The sequence below is a fragment of the Mycteria americana genome, chromosome 2, assembly GCF_035582795.1.
Source record: "Mycteria americana isolate JAX WOST 10 ecotype Jacksonville Zoo and Gardens chromosome 2, USCA_MyAme_1.0, whole genome shotgun sequence".
Classification (NCBI taxonomy): domain Eukaryota; kingdom Metazoa; phylum Chordata; class Aves; order Ciconiiformes; family Ciconiidae; genus Mycteria; species Mycteria americana.
The window spans coordinates 52,127,812-52,154,804 of NC_134366.1; the positions used below are offsets into that span (position 1 = coordinate 52,127,812).

The 26,993-nt window shown below is 42.7% G+C and overlaps 1 protein-coding gene and 1 long non-coding RNA gene across 12 annotated transcripts in view; one reads left to right on the plus strand and one right to left on the minus strand.

Annotated features, from left to right (window-relative positions):
* The window catches only part of CLASP2 (cytoplasmic linker associated protein 2), a 153,489-nt gene extending 149,840 nt beyond the window's left edge, over positions 1-3,649 (minus strand). For 6 of the 11 annotated variants that reach the window (XM_075493402.1, XM_075493409.1, XM_075493399.1 and 3 more), the window contains exon 1: positions 2,523-3,649. In XM_075493402.1, the coding sequence (XP_075349517.1) occupies positions 2,523-2,717 (195 nt within the window). In that variant the 5' untranslated portion in view covers positions 2,718-3,649. The remainder of the gene's footprint in view (positions 1-2,522) is intronic. The other 5 variants (XM_075493410.1, XM_075493406.1, XM_075493400.1 and 2 more) reach the window with 1 other exon arrangement.
* A 4,502-nt stretch (positions 3,650-8,151) lies between these two features.
* Positions 8,152-10,502, plus strand: LOC142406647 (uncharacterized). Its single transcript, XR_012774646.1, has 3 exons — positions 8,152-8,272; positions 8,949-9,027; positions 10,249-10,502. It is a non-coding gene; the product is annotated as an uncharacterized LOC142406647 (long non-coding RNA).
* The last annotated feature ends 16,491 nt before the right edge of the window (positions 10,503-26,993 follow it).

A 26,993-nucleotide genomic window follows, 5' to 3' on the forward strand; every position in this document is an offset into this window, starting at 1 on the left:
TTCTCATGCATAGCACAGCGTTGAGCCTAGAGCTCCCACATCATCCATCTTCTCTTCTTCTCTTTCGGTATGGTCAGCAGAGTGCACTGCATGCAAGAACCGAGTTTTCACACCAAAGGAAAGAGACAGCACATCCAGGGGCAAGTTACATTAGTTATTCCCTCATTATCCATACCGGTCCCCTACAGTGGAAATAGTGCTCCCCCTCAAAACTTTCTCCAGCGTTCCCCACTTGTCACTCCAATTCATCCAGCCCAGCAGTTCTGATAAATAAGCCAGTCGCCAGCCTTTACCACTGCTCCATTAAACAGCCATGTCAACAAGAAGCGATTAATTACTTTGGGACTTTGAAGACCTGCAAGACCTTTAGCAAGACATAGGAAGAGATGATAAGCAAAATTGTCTGAGTGCTCTACATACCCATTCCTCAGCAAAGGAAAGGGTAACCAACAAATTATTAAAAATACAGTAGTCAAAAATAAAGATTACTTTAATATTTTTATTGAGAATATATGTAAGCCTGTGGTACTCATTACTTTATGATATCATTCAGGCCCTGAGTTTAATAACAAACTCAAATCTACATTTAAACATGTAACACCTATGCTTGCATAAGAAAAAATATGCAAGTAAGATGCAAACCACAGTTTTCCAGAATATTTTTAATTTTCTTTTTGAAGCAGCAGACACTGCTAGTCACCACCACAGCCAGGAACACTGGAACTAATCATGAGCAAAACATCCAAGATCTTGTGCTGCTGCAGGTAATATAATGTATATAATATGCTTTGAACTGGAATGTTGTATGTATAAAGAGCCACCAGTAAGCAGACATAGAGAAGAGGTAAAAAAAAAAAATTAATTATTACACAAGCTATTTTTAAAACTCTCAGAATTTGTAATACTCAACCTCATCTTGTATGACTGAGGCTTGTGATCTGGAGTACTGCATATTCCTCATTTGTCCTACAGTCCTAACAGCCAAGGAGTTGTCACCTTACATCAACAGCAAGCAGAATATCTTGTGTTACGAAAAATACATCTTGAAAAGCAAATTTCAAGTATTGATGCCCAATTTTGTTAATTTAAAAGTGCAGGAAAAAACTTTTACATTACCCTGTTAAGTAAGTCTGTAGTCCTCTTTACACAAAAGGGTATTTTTAAAGACCTGTCTAGGTTTCACAGTAATCAATTATCACCAACAACTGCCCTCAGATTAGGCATTTAAAAGCAAATAAATTATACTTGTCCAACATAACGTTGTTTCCTCAAGCTAACCTGACCTTTAATGACAAATACACTTCCAAAAAAAATAAATCATACGCGCAAATAGAATTAAGCCTTATTAGTCTCAGACCTCAAACTTAGAAGTGCTATGTGCAAACACTGGCAAGTACACAGCGCTGTAAAGTCAACGGAGAAAAAAAAATTCATGAACACGCTGTGCTTACAAGTTATTCCTACGTTTGCCGCCTGAGCAAATAGGGGAAAAATTACAATATCCTCACTGCATTAAGTTCAAAGGCCCAAAGTGCAAGTCAATCATCTCACAAGGCAAGACGGCGAGGTAAGGGAGTAAGTGCAGAGGGAAGGGCGGATCTCGAACAGACCCGAGCTCAGCATCGCAGACCAACACCGCCACCCGACGACGGGAGCGCAGACCTGTCCCAGCTACAGACCGCACACACCACCACAAAAAAAAAAAAATTAAAAAAAAAAAATTGTTAATGCGAATACGATTGTCCTTGGTAGTAGAACTACCTTGTCAATCGCGTTAACGGCTGACCAATGTCAGAAAAATTTACAAATATTGCAACAGATGTGTGCAGGAGTAATTGCCGTTTTCCTGTAGCTCAGGCTAAAACGCACGAGAAAAAAAAAAAAAAAGGCAAAACGTGAGTCATCATTGAGCTGCTATAAAGATACTATATAACTTCCCACGTACAGGAAAGTCACCTGAAGACGATATAAACAGCTTTAAACTTACAATGGGAACCCCAAGAAGCAAATTATTCATTAAATCGTATAAAACACACACGGTGTAATACAAAGCCGGTGAAACAGCACTCTTTACGGCCTACAGAAAATATTGGCAATCCCATAGAACATTACACCCAAGTACAGAGACCATGGAATGGGAGTGGTAGTAAAAAAAAAAAAAAAAGAAAAGAAAAAGAAAATCACCACCTATCTTGTTTCAGAATAAGAAACACAACCCGAGTACGTAAAATAGTTGCGTGAGGGTTTTTTAATATTACATACAAAAACGTTTAACCAACGACAAAAGCAAAACCAAAAAAACCATTACCGCTTCTTTTAGGACAGAGGAATAGAAACAAGAAAATGTTAACCAACCCTTCCCAAAATTTCTGAATTTCCCTTTGTGAGAGGAGGAGTAAAAACTGGTGTAAATGTAGTTTTATTTCTGCTCGTATCCGATTAAAAAGTAATCCGGAGCTCTGTACCTCCCTACCATGATGAATCATGGTCTTCCTGAAGCAAGCCTCGCCGACCAGCCTTACCTTAAAATTACTGGAGTTGACCCATCCTGTTAATTCGTCGATCACTTTGTCAAGGCGTTGCTGGTCCTGCTCCAGATCGGGGGACCTCGCCGGGTCGCTCAGGTACTCCAGCAGCTCCTGGCCGACCTGCATCCTGCGGCCCACGTCCTTCTGCTGTACCTGGTCGCAGAAATAATCCATACCGGCAGGCTCCATCCTCGGCCGCTGCGGAAAAGTTTTTTCGGAGACGAGCCGACCGGCTTCAGGGTCGGAAGCGCGGCCAGGGCAGGGCGGGCGGCAGGGGGAGGGAAACGCCCGGCGAGGCGGCGATCCCCGGCAGGGCCGCGGCGCTCATGAAGCCTCTCCTCGCCCTCTCCGCCCCGGCTCCGCGCCCGGCGCCTCCATGCGCGCACGCACCGCGCGCCGCCGCCAGGGGCACGGGCGGCTTCCTCCGGCCGCCTCCCCGAGCCTGCCCGCAAGGTGAAGCCTGAAGTAGGAAGGGAAGGCGGGGGCGCACGCAAGGCTTGGGAGGCTGCGGCGGCCCGGCGGGCGGAGGGCTCGGCGGGAGCCGCCTCCTCGGGCTCGGGGCTTTCCAGCCGCCTCCGCCTCGTCCTAGGGGATCCCCGGAGGGCTCCTTGCCGCCGCCCCTCCTCTTCCCCCGCCGGGGGAAGGGAAATGGAGAGCGAGAACAAACGCTGAAGCTCGCCCTGCGGGGCTGAGGGGGCTCGCAGGCACCCCAACGGAGGGCGGGCACCCGCGGACTGAGGGGGTCCCCGCGGGAGCTGCCGCCGCCTCTCGCTCTCTCTTCCCGCCCGCAGGCGCCGAGGAGCGATCCCCGGGCCGCCTCTCACCGCCGCGGGCACCGGCCCGTCCTCCCGCGGACGCAGCAGCGGCGAGGCCGGGGCGGACCTCTCATGCTCCCGACGCCGCGGCCTCCGGCCCCTCCTGCTCGCCCGCGGGGCAGCTTCGAAACTTCGCCCCCGCGGGTCTCAGCGCCGCTCGCTCCCCTTCCCCGTCAGCCCCGCCGCGGGCCGGGTCGGGCGAGCCCCCGCGGAGCCGCTCACGCTCCACCGCGCCTTCCTCCGCCCGGCTGCGGCGCCGCCTCCGTCCCGTGGAAGTTGCGTCCCCCACCGCGAGCCGCCCCGGCCGGCGCCAGCTAGACGGGGCGTGGCGCTCGGCGGCCCCGCCCCTCCCACGCCCCCCGCCGCGTTTCCCTCTTCCCCCGCCTCTACCAGCGCCGAGCGCGCGCCCATGTGGCCCGTCCCGCCCCGCGCCGTGCTGCGGCGGGCAGGCAAGCAGGCAGGCGGGCGAGCGGCGCGCGAGCGCTCCCGGGCCGTGCCCTGTGGCAGGGAGGCGCATGCGCCCTCCGCCCCGCGCGGCGAGCTGGCCGCGGCCGCTGCACTGGTGCCCGCAGAGGGGAGGGCGGTGCGCGGCCCGTCCCCGCCGTGCCAGCCGGCGCCTTGGGGACAGGCGGCGGCGGCGGGCCGGGAGGAGGAAGTGTTGAGAAACAGGGGAAGCGGTGCGAAGGGTGCTGGAGTGCCCCCCCCCCCCCTCCGGCCCGCTCGGCTCACTCGCGGGCGGGAGCGCGGGCTGCCGGTGGCGGCACTGAGGCGGCTGCCCTGGGATGGGGGGGGGGTGGGGTGGGGTGTCTGCTCTCTCTTCCAGCCCGAGGCGGGCGGCACGCGCCCGGGCAAGCCCGCCCCCTGGCGGGCGCGCGAGTGGCCCGTGTCGTTAGGTGGTGGGGGCGGCGCTGAGGGGAGGTGGGCGAGGAGGCCGCTGCGTGGGAGCAGCCTGGGCTGGCTACTGCGCCTCGCCGGGCTTTTCTCCTCCTCCCCCACGCAGGGTGTAGGTAGCCAGGTGCCTCAGCGTGGCTGGTGCCTGCCTCTCCTTACCGCGGCGAAGGAGAGGGGGAAGGAAGCTGTGAGAGAATGAACAGTGCGGAAAGCAGAGCTCTGTGGGACGGTAAGACAGGCAGAGAGGTGTGCGGAGGGGGAGACGAAGCTGCTGCCTTTCCAGCGCGGTCCCGGCTTTTTCAAGTGGTGCCCTGCAGCCTCTTTCGCCCTATCCTCTGCCCTGGTTTAAGGTGGAGAGAACCCCGGGGCGCCAACTTGATACGCAGGATGCGCTTAGCTCTGCAGCGTAGCTAACCCACATGCAGACTACCAGGAACTGACTTCATTTAAAACAGAGACCCTTTAGTGCCGGCAGTGTGACTTGAGGTGTTGTTTCAGGGTCAGTTTAAACTGGTCCAAATCCCCTTGATGTTAGAAAGGCGAAAGGCGGTGCTGTGCTGCTCTCTCCCTCCACCTTGGTCCTAGCAGTGTGTTCGTGTGGCCTCTCAGGCTCCTGAAAGTATGACTGTGGTTTTCACATGCAGGGAAAGGAGAGGAGGTCACTTTCCCCATCCTCACGCCCAAGCTGCTCTACTTGGGCTCGATCTTGTCCCCTGTGCCAGGTGCTGCACTCACTGACCACTTTGGGTTGATTTAATGGGCTAAATGACAGAGTTAGTATCAGTGAGTTGGGCTGGCTCACACGTCCTAAGGGACTCAGGAGAAGGGAAGTGTAACATGCCCTGTCAACGGCAGTGGACAGCGATGTTGGCCTGCTGTCCTTCTGATACTGGGAGGATTCATGTTACACTGAAGTGCAAGCTGCTGTTGACACAGGCGATCCTTTTCTTCCCCTGCTGTCATGTATACAATCCTTCCCTTTCTTACAGCAGAGCTGGTCTTTATTTGACTTCATGTAAACAATTTAGGGAGATGGGTTTTTTTCTTTATTTTTCTCCCCTTTTTTTCCCAGAATTAGCTTTTTGCTGATTCAGATTCCTCAATTGCCTCGCTCTGGAGTTAAGCAAGTGCCAGAGTTGGAGCAGGAAAAGTAGAAGCAGACAGCTAGAAGCTAGATGGGGGGGACGAGGGCTGGTGGGACCTCTTTCAATGATAGCCATTGTGTCATGAAAGCTCAACTTACTTTCAAGACAGCACGTTCTGGCTGTCTTGCTTGCCTCATTAGTCCTAACACTGGGGAAGGGTGAGTCTGCAGGAAAGTGCGGTACTCCCTTCATTTGGCTGCAGGATTTAGACAAGTATAAACTGACCGAGGAACCACACCTGCAAATTGCAGTTTCACAGCAGTGTAAACCAAACTAAATCGTTGCTACAGTGGTCCTACTTGCCTGCTTCTCATGAATTCCATTTGCAGGAATTCTGCACTTCCTTTCTGACCCGTGCACTGACATCTGTGTGACCTTGCAGAGGGCTAGTTCAGGGAATTGATTTGGCAAAAAAAGAGATCTCCGTCCACAGGCATAGCAGAAGGCAAGACCACAAGCAGCCTTTTGTTGATTTTGGTGTGATGTGGCAAATTTGGGATCCCATGCTTGATCGGTCCCTAAGCATTACAATAATGAAGATGGTTAAAAACATTATAGATGCCTTTAAAACAGAAATGTATGTATTGTACTTTGAGCTTATTATAATTTTACAAAAAGATTATTAACTGCTCATTGTGTTTTCACAATGGATTTCCCTGTGCACATATAAAGAGCTGTAATTTTGGGTGGAGCCAAATAGTTCTTGTCCTGTGTGTGCAATGCCATTTACGAAGATAGATTATGAAAACTTGGTACAGAATTACTAATTGCTTTTATTGAACATGGGACTCGAGAAACTGCTGGAAATGGAAAAATAAATACCAGAAAAATAAAACTGCCTTGTTACATTTTTTCAGTGCACTAGAATCTGATTCACTGGTGGTGTAAGTTTAAAAAGCAAATTTCTTGCTGTCAAAGTTTTAAAAGTAACTGTTGACCTAGTAAGATTGGCTAAATAGAAAAGAACTGAGTAGATGATACTTGACTCTTGTAGTATCAAGAACTGTAAACAGTTTCAGTCCACCAAACTTTTTGAAAAAAAACAAGTAATTTAAAATTCACCTTTCATTATAGTCCCAGTTAATGTCAATCTCTTAGGACAGAAAATCCTAAGCAAAAAGAGGGGGTAAAGCTCGTGGCACTAGCTTTTCTGAATTTCTCTTGATTCAAAGCAAATATACTGATTAGGTAATCTAATTGCTGTGAATAGCATTGAAGCTGAGGAGAAGGGTAAAGTATAATAAGATACACACTTGAAATGTTGGAACTATTTTGTCAACCCAAAGACGGCATCACAAAGCTATGTTAAGGGCAAAAAGCCATGCTGGGATATGTGGCTTTTCTTTTTTTTTTTTTTTTCCATTTCATGCAATAAGCGTTTTCTTAGAAAACACAGGAGAAAATAATTGCGTCGCTGTAAAATCAGAGGATTAGACTACTGTATTTCATCCTGTTGCTACCTGCCAGCACTAGTGCCTTTATACTGTATGGACACTGATATAACACTAGAAAATTGGTAGCCTTTTTATTGCTGAGGTGTTCTGAAAAGATCAAGGCAATTTCCTTTGACATCCTAGCACTGAACAGAATTATCTTTACCGTGGGATCAATAAATGTTAGTTCATTTCTTCCTCTGCAAACAAACAGCATTTTGATGTGGCAAATAGAGCTTCTGGATACTCGTTTCTTTTTTTAGCAAGGCAGGAGTAGCACTCAAACGTTGAATCTAGAGCAGTCCTCCAGCTTGAATAAAGGGCACAGTTTTGTTTTTAAATGTTCTCACAAAGTCCTGGTGGACTTTATGCCTAGGGATGTGGGCTAGGCTCCAAAAAGAAGGCATTTTCATTCAAGTCAAAGATCTTTTAAAGCCTCTTATTCTCAGTTAAGGAGATTGCTTCCTTTGGAATGCAGTCTTCTTTTTGATATGCAAGCATGTGATCGTAAATCCACTACTCTTAAGTATTTGTACAATGCACAATATTTTGTAGAGCAATTAAGCCCCGTAATTGAATGCAGAATCAAAATTTCCTTCAGTCTTCTCAATATGACTTGCTAGCAACCAGAGCAATTACTGCAGGACCTGACGTACTGCAGGACCTGAGGCAAACGACACTAATCCAGTGAGGTGCATTTCCAACCTGAATTGCACACCAAAACTGTTTCTATGCCCCCATCCCGTACAAGTGTGCTGCACAATTATCGCATGTAACATCCTGTCCTGAAAAAGGCGAGAATCAAACGGCGAGAGGAACAGGCTGGGGAGGGAGTATGCCGTGCTCTTCATTCCTTTGGCTGATAAGAAAGCACGTACTGTGTTTCAGGCTCTGTTTCTACCCTCTTTCCTTTCCTAGCAGTAGTTTTAACGGGCTGAGACCTTGTGCAAACCAGTTACCGGTCTTCTGTAGCAGGCCTGACAGTCATTCCAGCAGAAAGCTCCTTCCACAGACTGACTTCCCCTTCTGAAAAATCCTTCCTATACAGAATATGTAATCCCATCACTGAAAGAACCATAAAAATCCCTTAAAAACCCTCTGATTAAAAGGTCTCTTTATCACGAATAACAAGCACAGGCCATAATAATAAAAATAGAGTGAATTTAAACATGAGTCACTCAGAAAGTTCCCGTAAATTACACTTGCCTAAGTTGACACTGAAGAAATCTATGAGAAAGTTGTCCTTACATTCCTGTCGGATTCCTCAGCAGCTGGGACAGCACTTCTACATCATGTTCCACCCTGGGTGGCTTGAAGCAAATGTTCAGATTGAGTCTTGGATGTGGTGTCCTTCAATCATATACCACCTCCTTGTAACGTATTCTGGAATAACCATAGGCTTTTATTTGTTTATAGGTTGGAGATCAGTACATCGAGGTTTTTCTCAATACTGTCAGGAGGTATAATAGTGTCATATTGTGCTATTTTAAGCAGAAATGTGGCATTTTTTTGTTATCCATGTCATGTCATATGGGTATTTATTTTGCATCTTTTCTTACATTAATTGTAAAAGGATGATGTGTATATTTTCAAGCTGAATTTATCACTGTTTCAAATTCCTCCCTCCAAAATGAAGAATATCAGAATAATGAAGTAATAAATATCTTCCGAACATAAATCAATTCATTCACGAAGGAAAGTTCTTCTGATGATGTTGCAATATATGTACCAAGCTGGTTGAAGTATTGCCCATTTTTCTCAAAAGGCCTTAAAGATGAAATTAGATGTAACTGTATTAAAAATGTACTCAGTGAACTCTGCTACATTTTGGCTTGTGCCATGGGTGTTCTTGAAATTACATATTTAATATAGATCGCTTTCATATGCTTATTTATAAAACAGTCAGAAGTTGAAACTAGTAGTCTGGTACTTTTCTTGTACATACTGAGTCAATTTGATTACAGAAATGGGGCGTGAGAGGGGCCAGACTGATGCCTGATTACCGGATTACTCCAAGGCATTAATTTGTTCCTTATTGTCAAATACGTTTTAACATGTAGATACTGCAATTAAATAATTCATCTTGATAAATCTTTTATGATTCATTTGCTCATTTTCTTGATACGTGTGATACAGAGAAGGAAGAACAAATGAAAAATTATGGGTAATGAAAAATGGTAATAACAGATCAAGAAAATAATGTCAGAATTAACGTGTAAGTGGCCACGTCTCTTTTATCATGTTAGTCTATAATGTCTTCTATAATTACTCAAAGCACTGCTACATAACTTAGTTTCCTTTATGTCATTTTTGTACAGTGGCAGAGATGTTTGTCTCTAGTGGTAGAAGTATTTAACCGCGGTTTGTCAAGCGAATGATTGCATCTGTTTTGTGCAGCAGGTTAGTTTGCCAGACCTTGATCAATTATGCTTTTCTATCTTTAAATTTCTGTGGTGGAATACAATATGCCAGTGTTCTGTGTAAAACCTTTGTATAATGTTGCTGTAGAATGATTTTGTGTCATGCTGGAAAAATTTGGGACGCAATAGCTCAACATAATAGTCCATCAATACAAAATTTTCTGAATTGTTAAGAAATTGATTAATCTTTTAGTTAAAAAACCTATGAGAACTATTTCAATATAGATGCAATTACCTTTGTATCATCATTCTACTGTTTGTAACAGCAGTACGAAAGAACTAGAAAAGGAGCCAAAATACTTGTTTCATCTGACCTGAAAAGTAAAAACTAGTGAGCACACAGTGTACTGCACAGCAGTATCAAGGGACGTGTAGCTGGGTGTATTTTGGCCTTGGACTGGCAAAATCTCTGTTCTTGCAAAACAAGCCACGGCATTTTCATTATCTGCAGGAAGCTTGCAAGACAGTGAACGCACTGAAGAATGTGAAAAGCCATGCAGAATGGTATCCTTCTCATTACATAGAAACAACTTCCCAAGCCAGGCAGTGTGGTGATATTCCTCCTAGTGACACTAGTGCAGTGGCAGACTCTGCCCTCATTTACACAAAGCAACCCACTTCTCACTGCATGGGAATTAGAAAGGAAAGGGAAAAACATGTATGATCTAATTTATTGGTCTCTGGTTTGGCTTGCTTTTTTTTCTGTAATGCAAACCCTGCTATAAATAGGACCAGATTCAGCAGCCATTTATTACTTGAGTAACTCCTACATTACCAGTCTTGATCAAGAAAGGTTTTCTCAGGTAAGAAGAAGCTGCAGGGTTCTTCCTCAGAAAAAACAGGAAGTTTTCCTTACATACATGTAGTTTAATGCATACATAAAGTTACAGACTTCATGTCTGGTTTTAAAGCTTAAAATACTTTTTTCATAAAGAATTGTATGCATTTACATTTTGGGATTAAGCTGGCTGAACTTTTTGGCTGTTGCCTAATTTTGACGTGCTTTTCCTCTGTAGTGCGAGAAAAACTTGTCTGGCTGCTTGAGAGCTCCCTCTTGTGGTAAACTTTCCTGGAACAGGAAAGCTCCGCAAGTATTCCCGTCCAAAGGCATGCAGTTGAAACTTTACCTACCGTATCTATTACTGATAACGCTGGGCAGCAAAAGAAAGAAGCCAACTAGCAGTTGTTGTAGATCATATTTTCTGCTTGGCTGTCCACCCTTCTCACATAGAAACCTACCGGTTTGGTATGGACACAAATACCAGTTGGTATTTTGGGGGAATTTCTGTAAATGAGTATGCATATGAAAAAAATGTAAGTATTCATCTGTGTTCTAGGAAAAAAACCAAACAAGTCATGGATGATTTTGTTTTTTACCCTGACAAGAATAAATTACTGTCCTTGTCTAGAGTAGTTTAGAATCTCTTGGATCTGGGTTGGTGCTGCTGAACACGCAGTTTAAAGCAGACTGTACTTACTACAGCCATCAGCAGCTTTGACCAAATACCCACTATTATGGGTCTATGCTGTACAAGGGTGTGTTTTTACTAAATTGCTTTGCAGTTCAGAACTGTCGCCTCTGTGCAGGAGGAGTACCAAGGGTTTGGAAAAAGAGGTTCAGACATTCTCCCTCCCCCCCAAGTCTTGACCTCCTGTGCCTCACCTGGGAAAAGATGTGAATCTGCAGCGTCAGGGACTAAAGCAGCAGCCACAAATCCTGCAAACCTCTTGCGCAACATGGTGGAGTCATTGCAACTGGCTCTTTATGTCTCCTGTGAGAGAGGCTGAGTCACGCTTTTTGGTACCTCTGCACCAGCCGATAGAAGGGAGTGTGAAGGTTGCTTCTAAGAATACAGAAGGTGCACCAATTCTCCCTGTTTTCCTATGGTTAAAGCGATGGCCTGTCCAGATCTTCCCACCAAGAGTGAATTATACCATTTTCGAATGAAAATTGAAATGAGATAATAGCTGTAAATACAGCTCTGAAAATAATAGCACTGTAAAGTAAAATAGTGGGAAAAGTAAGGTAGATTATGGGGGAAGACAGTGAGGTTGGTTTTGTGTATGTGTAACATGTGGGTTCTGAAGTGGACTGTTTAAATTAAATGTAGTTGAATTCATAGTGTTTTAATGATCAACAGATAGCTCACTGTCAAGAAAACAAAGCATTTAGTCACATATAGTTACCTAACTGGGAAAAAAGTAACAAAACCACATGAATCCAAGCAACTCAAATTCAGGCAATTTTTGAAAAATAAGGCTGGATTCAGATCCTATGGCTCTGACCAGTATCAGGGATTGGGCTTGCTGTTTTGCTTTTTTTTATTTGCAGGAAGAGGTTGAGGTACTGATGTGATGTGTACTGATGGGATCTTTCAAAGAAAGTATGTGGAAACAATAATTAATTGAAGTAATAAAAATGAGTAAAAGTTTCTTATAATTCAAATGTAATATAATTGTCATAACTTAAATGATAAATTGTTATATAAACATATATGCACAAATTTAATTAAAAAAACAACCTGTTTCAAAGAATTATTGAGAACAACTTCTAACTTTTCTTTGGTGTTTATTGAACCCATGTAGATCTTCAGTTTACTTCCCAGCAAATTCTATAGCCACTAGTTTATCTGATGTTTGCAGATGCCTTTTAACACATATATATAAGGAATTTGATATTCATTTACCCTAATCCATAAAGTTGCAGTTAGGACTTTCATAAAACAATGTTTATGTGCCAATTTAGCAGTATTTCAATAAAAATTTTAGGTACTTCACCATTTCTATGTTCTAGAATGGAAATGGTTAGAGAAGTGAATGTACAGATTTGATACACAGGCACTTTGAACAGACAAAATTTCTTAGAGTCAAATGATGAATAGGGGTTTTGTTCCCCTTTTGGAGCCTCTATCTTTCCACTGAGAGAACTCACTTATCCAGACTGCAGGTCTGGGGGACTATTTCACTACAGGCAAATAATGAAAAATATGTCATAATATAGGCAACAATATAATATAACTTTTTTTCTATAAAATCCAAAGTAATATAATGCAAATTTGTGGCAGCAGAAGCGGACTCTTTTTAATCTGCTTTTAACTGACTAACCATAGTGTCTGTGATGCCTCAATTATGAATTCCCTTTTTTTTAATATTGTGTGACTCATAGCAGAAACATTCTTGTATTCATTGCCAGCATTTAAAGACAATAAGCAGCCTATTTAGAAGTAAATCCCTACTGAAATAAAAATTTCTGCATACGGGTATTTCTGCATACAAATGTATCCCGTGCTATGGATTTTCCAGAACGTAAGCCCAGTGCGTAAGTGAGCAAGTGTATGAGTGCTTGAAGTGACAACAGACGCAAAGCCCTACCCCCAGCACGGTACACGGCCGTCTTTGCGGTGGATGTCTGAACCTTCCGTGCACTCACTCTAGCGGATGTCACGACAGACACTCGTAGGAAATGGAGAAGGTATAAAAGTGAGCGTGATTAGCCAAACATCATCTATGACCAGAGTTTAAGTTCATTCAGTTTAGATACCTGTCATGTTAAATGTGTTGGCTGATTTTAAACTAAATGCCAATCCACAGCCCGATCCTTTGGGAAGGAAAAGACTGTACAACCTCAGCTAAAATAATATCAATTTAGTGACCAGTAGCTTGTTGTGTTTAATAAAACAACATCCTTCATTCTTAGGTCTCAACAATGCAACTTTTACTCAAGGACCTTGGTATCAAGCAGATGTTCTTCTAGGTTCACATGGGATCCCGTGAACCGCACGGGGATCACTGCAGCGAGGACTGCAGCCGGAGCAAGGGGAGGCAAGCCACCGACCCAGGGTGACAACAACGGGGCAGGGGCCTCACTGTGCCCCATGCCGCAGCAAGGCGAGCAGAGCGGTCCCCTGGCAGTGCCGGGGTCAGCCAGCAGCCCGGTGGCTGCCAGACGGGTCTGCAGTCACAAGGCAGGTCCCAGGTCAAGCCAGGTGTCTGACTCAGTGAGGTACATGACTTGGGCTCGGGCACAGCCGCAAGGTACCTCAGGCAGGAGCCCAGGGCGAGAGCTGGAGCTTAAATGCAGCTCCCAAACGAAGCGGGGAGGCTTCCAGCGGGGCTTGTCGCAGCTCTTTCTCACCCACCGTCTTTCACAGCCATCTGATCCAAGGTTACACAGCCACACCGCACCGGTGCTGGCCTTCAGCACAGGCAGGCAGACCTCTGCTGGGGGGCTGCACCCAGGGTCATCATACTGTGCATTTGAAGGTATATGTGTGGTCTTGGATTTATTGGTTGCAATGAAAATAAACTAATTTCTTACCTCCATATATACTCTTTCATTTTCTGAAGTGTAAAAAGACATGCTTCTTTATGTGTATGAGAATGGCAGTGTTCTTTTGTCTTAAATGCTTTAAACATCTGGTACTGAATGTAGGAGAACTTGTATCCCACTTCTGTCACAAAGCTACGTGGTAAAGGAGGAGTAAGAGCAGTAGAACCAGTCATCTGAACTACAGATTTAAATTTGAGATGGACCTGAATGACAACATCTAAAATTTCAACATAGAGTTTGATTTTCCACCCACAGTTCACTTCTATTAATCTCTGTGGTTTTGCCGTGCACCATTTTAAGTCTAAGGACTAGTTTCAAAACTTCAGCTGTAGACTTGGGTTGAGATTCAGAAATCCAGAAAATCCTGTTATGATGAGGCTTAGTGTCAGTCCTTACCTAAGCACAACTTCCCTTGAGTGCAGTGAGTGTTGCTTAAGTATGAACTTCCGAAGTATGCCCAAAAATAGGAATGAAGCACATCTTGGCAATGGCTACAATTCCTCATATTTATGAAAGCAATCCTGGGGCATGATGACATTTTCAAAACTAGCATCCAGTTATATGTATTTTTGGAAAAAAAATTAAGACATACTTCAACAGTGGCTAAGAATGTCATTTTTCCCAATCTCATTTTTCTGAAGTATGTAAAAGTGCTTCCTGATCATCCATTTTATTTCTTCAAGCAAACACTTCACTCAATCAGATTTTGCTAACTGCGAAGCCTTTTACAGAAGTTCCAACATTCCTGGTATTTTGTAGCACTACTTTCTTTTCCCTGGCATCCTGGAAGTTTCACAAAGACCATGCTCTCTGAGTTTCGCTGGGACAGATTAGACCGGCAACATTTTCCTTCTTCGACGCAATGTAATCGATATCTTGATGCTGCTTCAAGAAATGCTAACTTGAGCCTAGAGAATGAAGCAGATACGCTGGCTATGTCTACACTGCGTTTGAAGTTACTCTATCCATGTTCACACTGCAGACTGCAGGGTGCTTCCAGACTATTACAGGGATGTCCATACATAGGGATACACTACAGCTATGTCAGAAAAAGAAACCAGACCTTTTGGCTTTGAAAGCATTTTTGAGTGCGTATTTGTGCAACCTTATGTGTTTAAAGATGTGGGTTTGTGCAAACCAAAAGCTGCCTCCAAGGCACCATTTCAGGAAGCATGGTTATTTGTATGGTTATGACCATATTCCTGGTCAGGCCAGGAATTTTATTCAAGGAGTGTTATTCAATACAAAATACTTTTGCTGTTCTTACTAGCATAAGTTGTAGCCAGAGTCTGTCACAGTCAGCTCCAGAGAGTCTTGCTAGGCAGTGCTTGGCATCCCAGGGTTTAGTGTTCAGCTGGCATTGCTAGAGGAAGGTCTGCAGCTGCAGGTGAAAGCCAAAGTGAAAACAGAGGTATAGCCGCTGTGGCTGTGCTTGTCTACTACCAACATTGCTTTTCGCTTGTCATTGTAGGTGCAAGGCAGACTCTGGCTCCAACTCACCAAGAGCTTAGCCCTTCTGGAGCTGGAGCGTGGTGTGATGTCCTCTCTTGTGCCCTGTTGGTGTGATGGTGTAGTCAGCCTAGCAAACAAGGCGGCTGAATATCCCACCTGTGCTGCAGAATGTCTGAAGAAGCACGTCACAGGTGAAGGTAAGCGCTGGTGGTGCAGGCTGTGGTGTGCCCCTGTAGGGTATGTGTTGTCCTAGGAGCAGCGCTCGAGAGCAGATCAGCCCTGACCTCCTCATTGCATGTACTGGTGGACATGTGAGGAGGATCCTCTGCTGGCTTAAGTAGGTTGCTCTCTCAGTGCCTTGGAGTGTGCATAAATAATTGACAGTGGACAGTCTAATAAGGTGGTACAGCTGAGATCACAGAACACTGTTTCAAGTATACTTTGTACCTCCCATGCCAAGACATAATCATTGCATGAAAATCCAAGAACACAATTACCACAAAAAGTTTTCCTGAGCCATAATTGCATCGAGTAGTCCATGTAAATGAGTATTTAATGCAAACAATATTTTTCCACAAAGAGGCACAGCCCATCAAAAGATAATGCACACTGTATCTCACAGAACTGGGCAATGGCTATGTAATCATTGCTTGAATCCAGACAGTCTTTATCAGCTTTAAAATGTGTCTGTAATCTCTCTTTATAAGCATATAGATCTCAGCAGGTGTTTTGCCTGAAGGGTTGTACAGCAGTGGGCCTTACTTGAGAGTAATCAAGCCAAAACTCATCATGGTTTCAGTATAAAACTGTTACTGATATTTTAAATATTTCCAGATTTAATCAAGTAAGTTTGGCTACTCACTCCTATTTAATGTACCACCATTATAGTTTAATTGCAGATTGACTTTCTCTCCATAACCACTAACTAGCAGTTGGTTTTATGAGTCCTGTTCTTCCCCACTCTGATAAAAGTCCATTATACAATAAAATCTGACTTAATTTCAAATGCGTTCTGGTCACTGTGTTTTATTTCACGTGTCAGTATTCATGAAGTAGAGAGCTGATCCTGCAACAAGGAGAAAATCCAATATTAAATTAATATATAATAGCTTTGTACAGTGTAATCTTTTGACAGTGAGAGATGAATTTTGTCAGCATGGCATTTGCAGTTGGTAGTAGATTCAAGAGATACACTACTCCTCTCAGGAAATAAGTCAAAAGCATGGCATGAATATTATTACTTTTAGCTTTATCTTGTGGCTAGAAAAAATGAGCTCCCTATCACTTCTGTCAGTATGCCCTGTTTATTTAGGCCGTGCTGAGCGTAAGGGTGGAAACACGATTTTACATGGTAATTGTTTTTAAAAGTTTTTTCAGTCCCTTCTATAAGTGAATTTTTAAGATAGAAGGGAAAAAGAGCATTTTGTTCCTCGATGGTCACAATGTTGTGGGTCGAACAGTGTGGCATGACGGCTACCTCTGCGCTGTAATACAGAGCTAATTGGCTTGGGGCAGTGCTTCTAGAGGCTTCTGCTTTGAGAACTAGTTCTGGTGGGGCTACATCAGGAATCTCTACACTGTAACCTTGTACATTTCCATCTGTCTTCATCTGTTGGCTCTTTACAATTGTATGTTGTTTCAGACAGCATTTTTTAATTTGCTTGTATAGTAATTCATGCAGTTGTGTTCTTCCTCTGCAGTACAGTAATATTGACAACACTAGAAAATTGAGACAATGTCAGACACCTTAGTTCCTTCCAGGTGTAGTACAGAGCAGAAAGCAAATGCAAGAAATATATCTATCTCCATTCTGAAGCTGCCACAGGCCAGTTTGGTCCCTGGAAAAATTCCAGCTACCCTAAGAGTTGCCCTAACTTGTACCATAATTGCTATGTTTCCCATAGGACTTTTCAGCACTATGCATGACAAGTACTAAAGAATATCTCAGCCACACCTCAGACTGCTTTCATGCTGGCTCGCACACGGAAAGATCTTTAGCAAATACTATGAGTCTAGTAATGTCTTCATTTTTTTGGGAAGACCTCTTCTGGTACAGGTGTTCTTGGGAATGTGAAGAGAAGTAAAAGGGGAGAGACAGGGACAGCTAATGGCCACAATATGTTAATGAATTCTACTAAACCAGAAATCCCAGGTTCTTCTCCTGGGCCTGGCATGAGAGTTCTTCTGGCAAATAACTTATCTGGTATATTTAAGATAGGTCTATTAATATATAATTGCTTCAATTATTGTCTAACTTAATTAACATTTACAAAGTGTTCCTAAACCTTTGCAAAGACCCTTGCATGCACCTATAGTTATTTACTAGGTATTATGGCAAATAAAACCACACTCCCTATGTTCCTTGTTGAACACGTAAAAGCCCTAAAAATTTTGCACTCATCTTAATCAGGACACCCTGAGCTTGATGCTTTTTCACAAGTATTCTGAGTCATCACCTCAGCTTGCAATAATTGCCCACAGTCCTCTATCCTTTACAGCGTTCCCTTTTCCATTTCCTAAAGAGCTACCATTCTTAATTCCTCTGTTTCCCTGCATATAATCTGGCTAATATGCCATTCTCAAACATGGTTTATTTTTCCATGTAAGTATATGAGAAAACAGGAGGGGAAATAAGTTGGAGCAAACTTTTTGTTTGTCAGTGATGAGATATGGTGTCGGCATGCTGTCACAGCCCAAGAGTCCAAATGACTGGGTACAACTATAGCACTTAAAAAAAAAATTTCTGGTGAGCCTTAAGTTTTCATCTTTCATTTTTATCTTTGCTCATAACAAATAATGCAGCACAAGTAAAATTTCCCATCTCTCACTGAGCTATTTTTTGGACATGTATTTTGATGTGCATGTATTTAGAACTTATATGAGTTTTATACAAATGGAGATGGTTACCGTTGAATCACTGCATACATTTCTGGCCAATAAAACAGACCATTTAAATAATTAGCATATAAACACTAGGTATGTTGAATGAAAAGTCATATTGAATCATCTACATAGTAAAGAAAAAATTCTTTAGCTGCTTCATCCCTGAAAATAGGTATCTCATTAGTCACTGATAAACTGCCATGCTGAGCAGGTAATACTGGTAAGATCGAAATGGAAAAAACGACAGTCATGAGGTGGAACAAAACATGCCATGGGAAAATGAATTGACCTGCTATGATGACTCACGTTTAGCTAACCCATCCAAAGCGCATTCTTTGAACCCTGTGAAAAGTGGAGGAAGCAGATGCTAGAAACAAATGTAGACATAGGGGTACAGAAAGCACACACAAAAACACAAGCCTGAAAGTGGACAGACACATGCACACCTGGTGTTATCAGAGTTACAGAAGCATGAAGAATTCTATCGGTAAAGAAGCGTTTAGTCTTTGCTTTTTACTTTGTGAAACCTGCTTGCTGTCCTAGAGTGATTCCAAGGACAATTTAATGTCAGTTACGCCTAGTCATCATCAAACTCCTAGCTAAGTAGTTTGTAGGTAGTGCCAGCTGATTGCAAAAGTGACCGCTAATAAGCCTGTCAATGCTTCCATGGAGATCGTAATTAAGCATTCATTTAAACATAATATTTGAAGCAGGAATATACTATCTCGTGTTCCTTGAAATACCTTTCTTGTGTATGTCAACATCTTGGTATCTGAAAGGAGAGGAAACAGCGTTAAGTTGCTAGGCATACTAGTTTGAAAGGAACACAACATTACAGTTTATACCAGTCAGTGTGAATGGAAGAAATGTTGCATATACAAATCAGCTGAATGTCTGATTCCACAGAAGAAAATATCAGTTAAGAAAAGGGATTTTTTTCTCTCTAAAAGTGACTCAGCACAAAAATTTCTGTTTGTGTATATGACAGCAAGAACCTTCTGGAACTTCAGAGGGAATGTCAGGCAGAACAACCTGAGAATTCATGAAGTAAGTATTAGGGATAATCTCCTGAGCTTGTAGAACATAATTTTCATGCTAAATTGCTTACCGTAACATTTTAGGTAGTGGCATTAGTCAAGCCATGTCCAGATATTTTATGCCAGGATGAATCGTACATGACAAATAGTGCACTGAAACCTGCCCTAATTTATATAACTTTTGCAAAGGTGTTGACTGAAGTGCAGTCTCATAACACAAACTGGCTCATCCAGTGTCTCTCAAACTCTCCCCTTTAATGTCTGAGTCAGACTCTGTGATGTCCTAGGGATGTCCTACCACAATTAGAAGCAACTTGAGCCAGTTATCTCCTTTGATGAAAAAAAAAAAATAGAAAAAGGCATGTATTGTAAAAATGCCTTTGATCAAATCGTCCTCCCCTTGCCTTTTTTGTGCAAAAGCACACTGCTAATGCTGGATTTTGTTGCCTGCTTGCACCACATACAGCCATACAGAGCCAGCAGCATGATGAAATAGAACATTAAACCACATTTTTTGCATCTTACTTTTTGTAGACTGCGCCAGTGCAAGTTTGTCTATCATTTCTCCTTTGAACATTGCAAAGCAAGCATTTTAAGAGGAATCCTCTGGCAGTGTTGTCGGCAAATCCTGTCGCCATTTCTTTATCCCCAAATTGTTGTGGTCGGACCAAACTTTGCAAAAGAGCTGCCTGTACTGGTGTTTGTTACATTATGTAACAGAGAAACTTTGTTCTGATTCATTATGTTTGGAATGTGTAAAATAAAAACCTCACATTATAGGCAAGTTTAACAGCAGGACATGAGGATCTTCACTGCTTTCAGAAGTGGATTCCCTATATTGTTATTAGAGGTGGCTCTTTGTAAGCTCGTCAGTGCGTGTGTTCAGGAGATGTTTTGAACTGGGAAAAGTCATAAACCCCTCCCTGCATGGACCATGGAACAACCCTGATCTCAGGGTCTTCTATCTTTTGTTTGATCTTTCCCTTTTTGTAAGATCTCAGACTGTCGTTCACCGCAGTGGGTTGTTTCCAGAGAATGAGGACCACAGCTGTTCTTCCTGGACTGTGTTCCTGGGGAACGATTCATTCAATTCTCACATTAGAAGAAGAAACCTTGAACTTGCAGTTTTTAAATCAGGTCCTTGCTTTCCTCCTTACATGCTTGTCATCCCCCTTGGACCTAAAATTAGGCCTTGGCCCCTGCTGTTGTCTCCTAATGCCGCTCCAGCAGTGTGATTCTGCTCTGTCCAGCATGTAATGGCAAATTCTTCCCCCTGACTGTAAGACGCTTTTCCATAATAGATTCCATCTACACAGAGACAACGGCAATATGCACAGATGGGGATACGGAGCATCGGCCCATACAAGCGTGCTCAAAAGTACGTCTGGCTTTCACCTTGGTTCAAAACCCCTCAACGTCACTTTCCCGAGTAGGCAGAGCACAGCGTCTCATTGTTTGCCTGAATTAGTGAGTAGGTGGCAACTAACCTAGCAGCGAGCGAAGAGCTGCACTGCACATCTGGGCAGCCACTGCTACAGGCACACGAGTAAGAGGCACATGCCCACAGCCAAAGGACAAATGCTTCCCGCCTCACGCATGAGCAACAAGCTTGTCTCGGCCAGGGCACATGTACACAGCCCACAAGAGGTACAAATTTTATTACCGTCTTCTCAAAAAACAAGACTGCTTTGTGCGGTGAAGGAGTTCTAGATATTTGAACTGCGACTTACTGCAGGCTCTTCTCCACCTGAAATGCTGACAATAAAATACTTCACTGTCAATGGAGAGGATTGCTTAGTGGTGTAAACCTCTCACTTGCTATAAATAGAGTCTGTTGAATGACAGAACTGAATTTCAGCAGTGTTTTTTAGTGAAATTTACCAAGTGAAGGTATTTCTGTCGGGATCTTACCTACCGTCCTGCTTGTTCCATGTAGCAAGAAGTGATGTCTCTATACTAGCAAGCATTATGCTGTATAATGACTGACTACCTAATTCCCTACTTCCATCCAGACCTATTTCAAGCTATGTAAAATTATTTCTATTTGAATATTTTATAAGATATTTCAGGATAAGAAACACTCCAAATAGAAAATAATATTGAAATAAATGCTAAGTCAACGATGACTTATAAAGGATCTTGCTCAATTAACCAGATTTAATTTATTTCATATCTTCAGTGTAATAAACCTAGTAGTCTTCAAATTATGCACGGAGTTTTCTAGACAAGCCTTGTAATTGTAATGTAATAAACAGGAAAAGGCATTTTTCTTGCATTGAATATACAGGCAAAACCAATATAAAATTGAATTACATATTGAAAAAGACCAACAAAGGACAAATATTAATTTCTGCTTCTTTGAAGGCTACTCTGTCCTTTGGTGCAAAAAGTATTTGGATTGAATTGATTACATGTTTGGACAAAATTCTTTATAAAATGTGAAATATAATGCTTTAAATAAAGAAAGCAATGTTTTAAAGTGAATAAAATAAAGCCATTGCTTTAGGTATAGCCCATATTGCAATAATTGAGAGATTCAAAGTTGCCCAGTTATCTTTCATCTCTTTTGTTACTTTCCATTATTTATATATTTGCATTATTTAGTAATACAGAATTTAAGTGAAAACTTTCTAACCTTCAAATCCTACGGGGCAGCTTAATCAGCCAAGCTTGTAAGAGCAATTTGTAAAATAAAAACTCTTCTCTCTTCTGGAATGAATAAAGAATCACATACTTAAGTTTCAGTTGTTTATTATTTTAAAATTAGAAGCAGTAAAAACACAGCATAGTTAGGGGAAGGATATATTGCCAACCACTTGTGTTTCAAGGTTGTTAATCCTTTCTTTTAACTTTTAATTAAAGATGTGATAACATTAGAACACTACTCATTACCTGTTGGGGCTTCTGAAATCCTATGACAGTTCAAGGAAATGTTCTTAGCAAGAATAAGCGCAGTGTAAGGCAAAATTTAGTCCATTACCACAAAAAGCAGACGTTTGATTTTTTATCTGCTTTTAATGCAATATGACAGGTACTTTGTTTTCCATTCCTAAGGGTAAAAATTATTTAAAACTCCACCATTTATATATGTAAAGTAGAATTAATGATTTACTAAGTAACATCAACGGTTCAACACTGAACAAAGGTAGAACAAACCTTTTCCTTCTTTCAACAAACTTTTGAAGGCGGCTCTGAACTTTTTTCAAACTGCACACCATAAACATTGCACCAAAATGTGTTGATTACAGAGTTTGCATGCCAAAATCTAAGTAAAATACTCATGCATGACTTTGGATTTTTCAGAAACTTATATGCAAGGTTGGATCAGTAAATAGCTATGAAATCTGCCCAGGATTAAATGACACTGATATTCTCTATTACCTCCACCCCTTCTTATGCATAGTTGCCCCATAACCAATAGATGGGAAACAGGGTGTAAATTTATATCCTCACAAAAACTCTCATTCAGAGTAGAAGTGCCCATTTTGGGGGCTACTAGTCACCTGACTTGTATCAGTATATCTATAGTAGTGCACATTTATGCTTTGCTTTGTATCAGGATAATTACCTATGTAAACATTGCCTCTTTTTAAGTAGAGAGTGTGTATCTGGAGGCAGCATGTGACTGTACCCTAATATACGGTATACAGGACTATGGTAATATAGCTAAATAGCAAGCAGTTTTATTCAATGCATGGTAAAAAAGCATTTCATATGTTTGTATTTATACATCTTGCACTAATCCTGACCTTCAGCTTTTGGGAAATATGTTTTAAGAGTCTCTCAGCTATTTCTTACGGAACTGAAAGCTGCTGCTGTCTTCTACAAGCTGTTCTGCTTTGTAAATCTAGAACCACAGTGATGTGAATAGTGTAAGCAGTAAAAAATAATAACATTCTAAAAATCTTATAAATCCTTTTGAGTGGGACATAATTTTACCACAGATTTTTAATAGGATATATGGGAATACTTTAGCAATGCTTTTGGTGCTTGTTATGAAGACCTCCTACTACAAACCATGATGTGGGACAGTGAAGAGCTGTTTCTTCCTGTTTATGTGGTGTCTGTGAGTAACAAGCACAGGCACTATCATTATGTGATCAGCAATATGGTATATTTCTGAAGCCTGCTGAAACTTGAGGAAAATTCTAGGTCGCACTCTAACTGGCCTAATAGCTAATATTCTTGTAACCATTTATGGAAAATATTGCCCTAATGCTGGTTGGGTTCCCTGTTTGCTCTGCTCTAGTCCATCTACAATGCAGCAGGTAAAATTATTTACCTAGGTCAACAATTTCCAGGCCTTGCATAATCTCCCTGTCTTTCATATCTCATCTAAGTTCGTATTACTTCACCCCTATCTTCTCTTTAGCCTTCTCTGATCCCCACTTCTGCTCTTGCTTGCCTTTTATTTCATCTACAAGGTTCTTTCCTGTGCCACTAGCTATGCATGTGATGCCCTTCTTATTCTAGACCATTGTGCCAGCACTCTCTCCTCAAGGAAAAATCAGACATAATCACCATCCTTATTTAGCTTGTGGTTGAAAGGCAACTTTGTTGTAATTACCACTATACACAAGAGTCTACTTAGGGTATTGATTTAGACCTCTTTTCCCCCTTCTCCAGCCTCTCATTTCTTCATCCTGACCTGTATCATATCTGGAATTTAGACCGAAGATGTGTTTTTCTTATTTAGCATTGGAACAGCAGGAGGATGCTATATTGAGTGTTCTTGTGAATGGGGCTCTACAAGCACAAAGATAAGCACAGCCCCTGCCCAGCTGAGTTTGCTATCAATGTATCTTCTGGTTCAGGTTCCTGCTCACCTATGAGAAATATAAAACTCTAATAAATACAAATTAAAATTGAGGAAAATAGGATTGATAGTTCCTCTAAACTTTGAAACAAAAGGTAAAGGAGTGTCAAATTTGAAGGAAATGGTAGGAATTCTTCCTCGTGCTTTTGATTATGGGCTGTTAGGGAGAAATTTCATTCATAAGAATTTTACATTTTCTTCTAAATGGGTAGTAGGACTAGATGGGTTATTTAGATCCAACCAGAGTTTCTTCTGGCATACAACTTGTTTCCTGCATTCCCTCATTTTGACAACTGATGATAATCATTCCTGAAACTCATGGTCAAAAGGTAATGGTGATAAAAGGCTTGGTCCTTACCCTATGTCACCAAAAGATTATGTTAGGAGTATCAAAATAGGGTTGGATCTGAGTGATTAAATGAAGCCTTAGGTAAGACAACCATCAGATTTAATGAAATTAACAACTAGCTGCCTTATCACTTCCTTTTGCTGATTTTTGATTTGTTTAGTATAGCATCTGTTTGCCAATTAGTGCAACTACTACAGGGCAACTCTTACACTATGGATGAAGCAGCATGATCAAAATCTACAGAATAAAACACAGCAAATACAGGAGAAAATCTTGCTTCAATGAAATATCTGTACACAGAATTTGTGAACAAAAACCAAGCATAAAATAGAACATCAGAGTTCAGTGAAAAGTTTTCTGTCTAAAACTCATAGACAAAACCATGAAGCATGCAGAAAAGCCAGTTTGTGTACTGAAAGCAAATCTGACTTTTAGAAATGCTTTTGCAAAACTGCAGTGCTCTACATATACATAATGGTTGTTTAGGAAAAAGAGGAAAACTGGGGACATCTAATGATCTGTCTACACTAAAATTAAATATATCAGTGACCTTGGTAAAGCTTAAATATGGCTATAACTTGTTTATGCTGCATTACTTCAAAAATTTTAGGTAAACCTGTTTTAAAGTGTTTCCCTTAGATACTATCATAAATTTGTTGAAGAAGGAAGTATGGTCTGTTGTTTAAAGCACAGGACTCTGAGTCAGAAGATGTAGATTATGCCCCCTGCACTGATAACTACTGACTATGTGGCTTCCTCATCTCTAAGTTGGGAAATAGTACTTAACTAGTCAGAGGTAACAAGGAGACAAGTCATTACTGCTTATAATATTATAATTGTAATAATCAGAACAAAGCCTCCAGAGGAGTACTGATTTGTTAAGAAATCTGTGGGAAAGAAGCAAATCACTGTACGCTTGAGGTTCTGGTAACTTGTTCGAAGACAAAGTGAAATTTCTGTGCTGTGTTGGTGGATGGTTTAGGAATGCAAAGTATCAGTCATTGCATTTGTTAAGCAACAGCCATCTAAAGGTCACTATGGCTCCAAAGTAGAACTATGATCTCATAGCTGCAGTTTTTGCCCTTCCCTGTTCACACCCTTTCCGTGTTTATGACTGTTACGCTGGAAGGTATTGATGGCTTCCATCTTCCATATATAGACAGCCATGTATCTTGTAATGATGTGTAGGCTAACTATATCCCATAAGGTCTTGACGGTGGAAACAAAGGGAGGCAACTGCCCAGATGACTATATCTTAAGGCTGATCAAAATCTAAGCTTGTGAGGGTGGAGGTTTTCCCTGGGACAGGAAAGTGCAGTCAGTGCAAGGCTGACTCAGGCTAAAAGGCCAAATGCTTACAAGTGTATGTGGGCAATAAAACCTGGGGAAAAAAAAGCAGTGAGGAACTCACGTACATACCCAGATATGAGTAAGGCAGGACAGCTTACTTTCTGTATTCATTGTGTGATAAAAATCCTTTTTTTTTTAAATGTAAAATTAAGTCAACTACTACTTTGTTTTGACTGAGCTATGAGAAATTTAGTTGGGTGTTTACTCAGTGCAGGGAGGCAGGAGTGCACCAAGGAATTGTTAACATATATATTCACTTTTTGTGAATGTAGCAAAGGTTTGTAACAGAAGCAAAACGGCAAGGCTCTGAAGGCTAACCACTCGGCCCCTACCGAAGGTGACTGGAAGCAGCAGAATGAGGACAACTCCATCGCCTGCTTCCCCACACCAGTGCTCGGGAAGGCCCAGCTGCTCTTGCCACAGCATCTCTGGATTGTGTACAGCGACGGTTACTACTGGAGGAGCTGCCCCTCCCAGCGGCGACAGGAGCAGTTAAGACTGATTTCCCAGGCTCTACCCTTTTCCTCTTATGGCACCACTTTAGACATTCATCAGATGACAAAGAAGATAGCTCTACTTAGTATCGTACACTTTCAGTAGGAAGGGATCATCGGCTTTACATTGCAGCAAAACTCATGGTCTGCTACAACATAAGAGCAAACCCTTTTACATAGTTTAAAAAGCACTTTTACCACTCCTTTTCATGGTATCATCACCTCGGGGCTTAGGTAATAAAGAAAACAGGAGGCTGACAGCCTTAGCTGTCTGGAACAAGTGGCAGAAGAAAGGGGGAAATGAGAACATGGGCTAAATATCCCTTTTCGGTCTTCAGACAAGGCAGCCTTGCAGATTGCCTGTTTTGCCTATTTGTGCTATGCTGGGCTGAGTCAGCAGAAAGCAAGTGGGATGTGGATGACAGACCCATAATTACAGCAACACGTGAATCTGTGCCTTCTACTGCCAATAGAGACATATAAACATTTGCAGCGGAGATGTAACTTTTAACTTTATTTACAATATCGATTCTTAGGTGCGTCGAGTATGGGACCCTTTGCTTCCCTCCTCACACCGTACAAGCCTGACATCTCACTAACTTTCCAGTAGCCACTACTTTTACCGCCGCGTCACAGCTTATGTTACCGGCTAGCGAAGTTTCCCTTACCACAGCTGAGCTCCGCGGTCGCACCTGTCGCTAAACAGCGCTTCTCCAGAGGCAGCACTCGAGCTCTCTGCCTGCCCCGGGCTCCAAACGTCCCCCTTCCCCCCCTACCGCCCTCCTCCAGCACCCACCCTCGCCGCGGCCGCCGGGCCCGCTGCCCTCGGTGAAAACGCGCGGGTCCCGCTAGCTGTGCCGACCCTCCGACGCCCGGGGGCGGTTATTTGAGCAGCGCGATGCCCGCCTCCCCTGGGGCAGCCGGCCCGGAGCGCCGCGGCAGGGTCCGGTGCTGCCGTCAGGCCGCGACCGCGCCTCCCTGAGGCGGCAACTGCCGCGCCGAGGCTGCGCGAAGGAAGCGGGGGGCGGGGACGCCGCTGCGTCGGGAGCG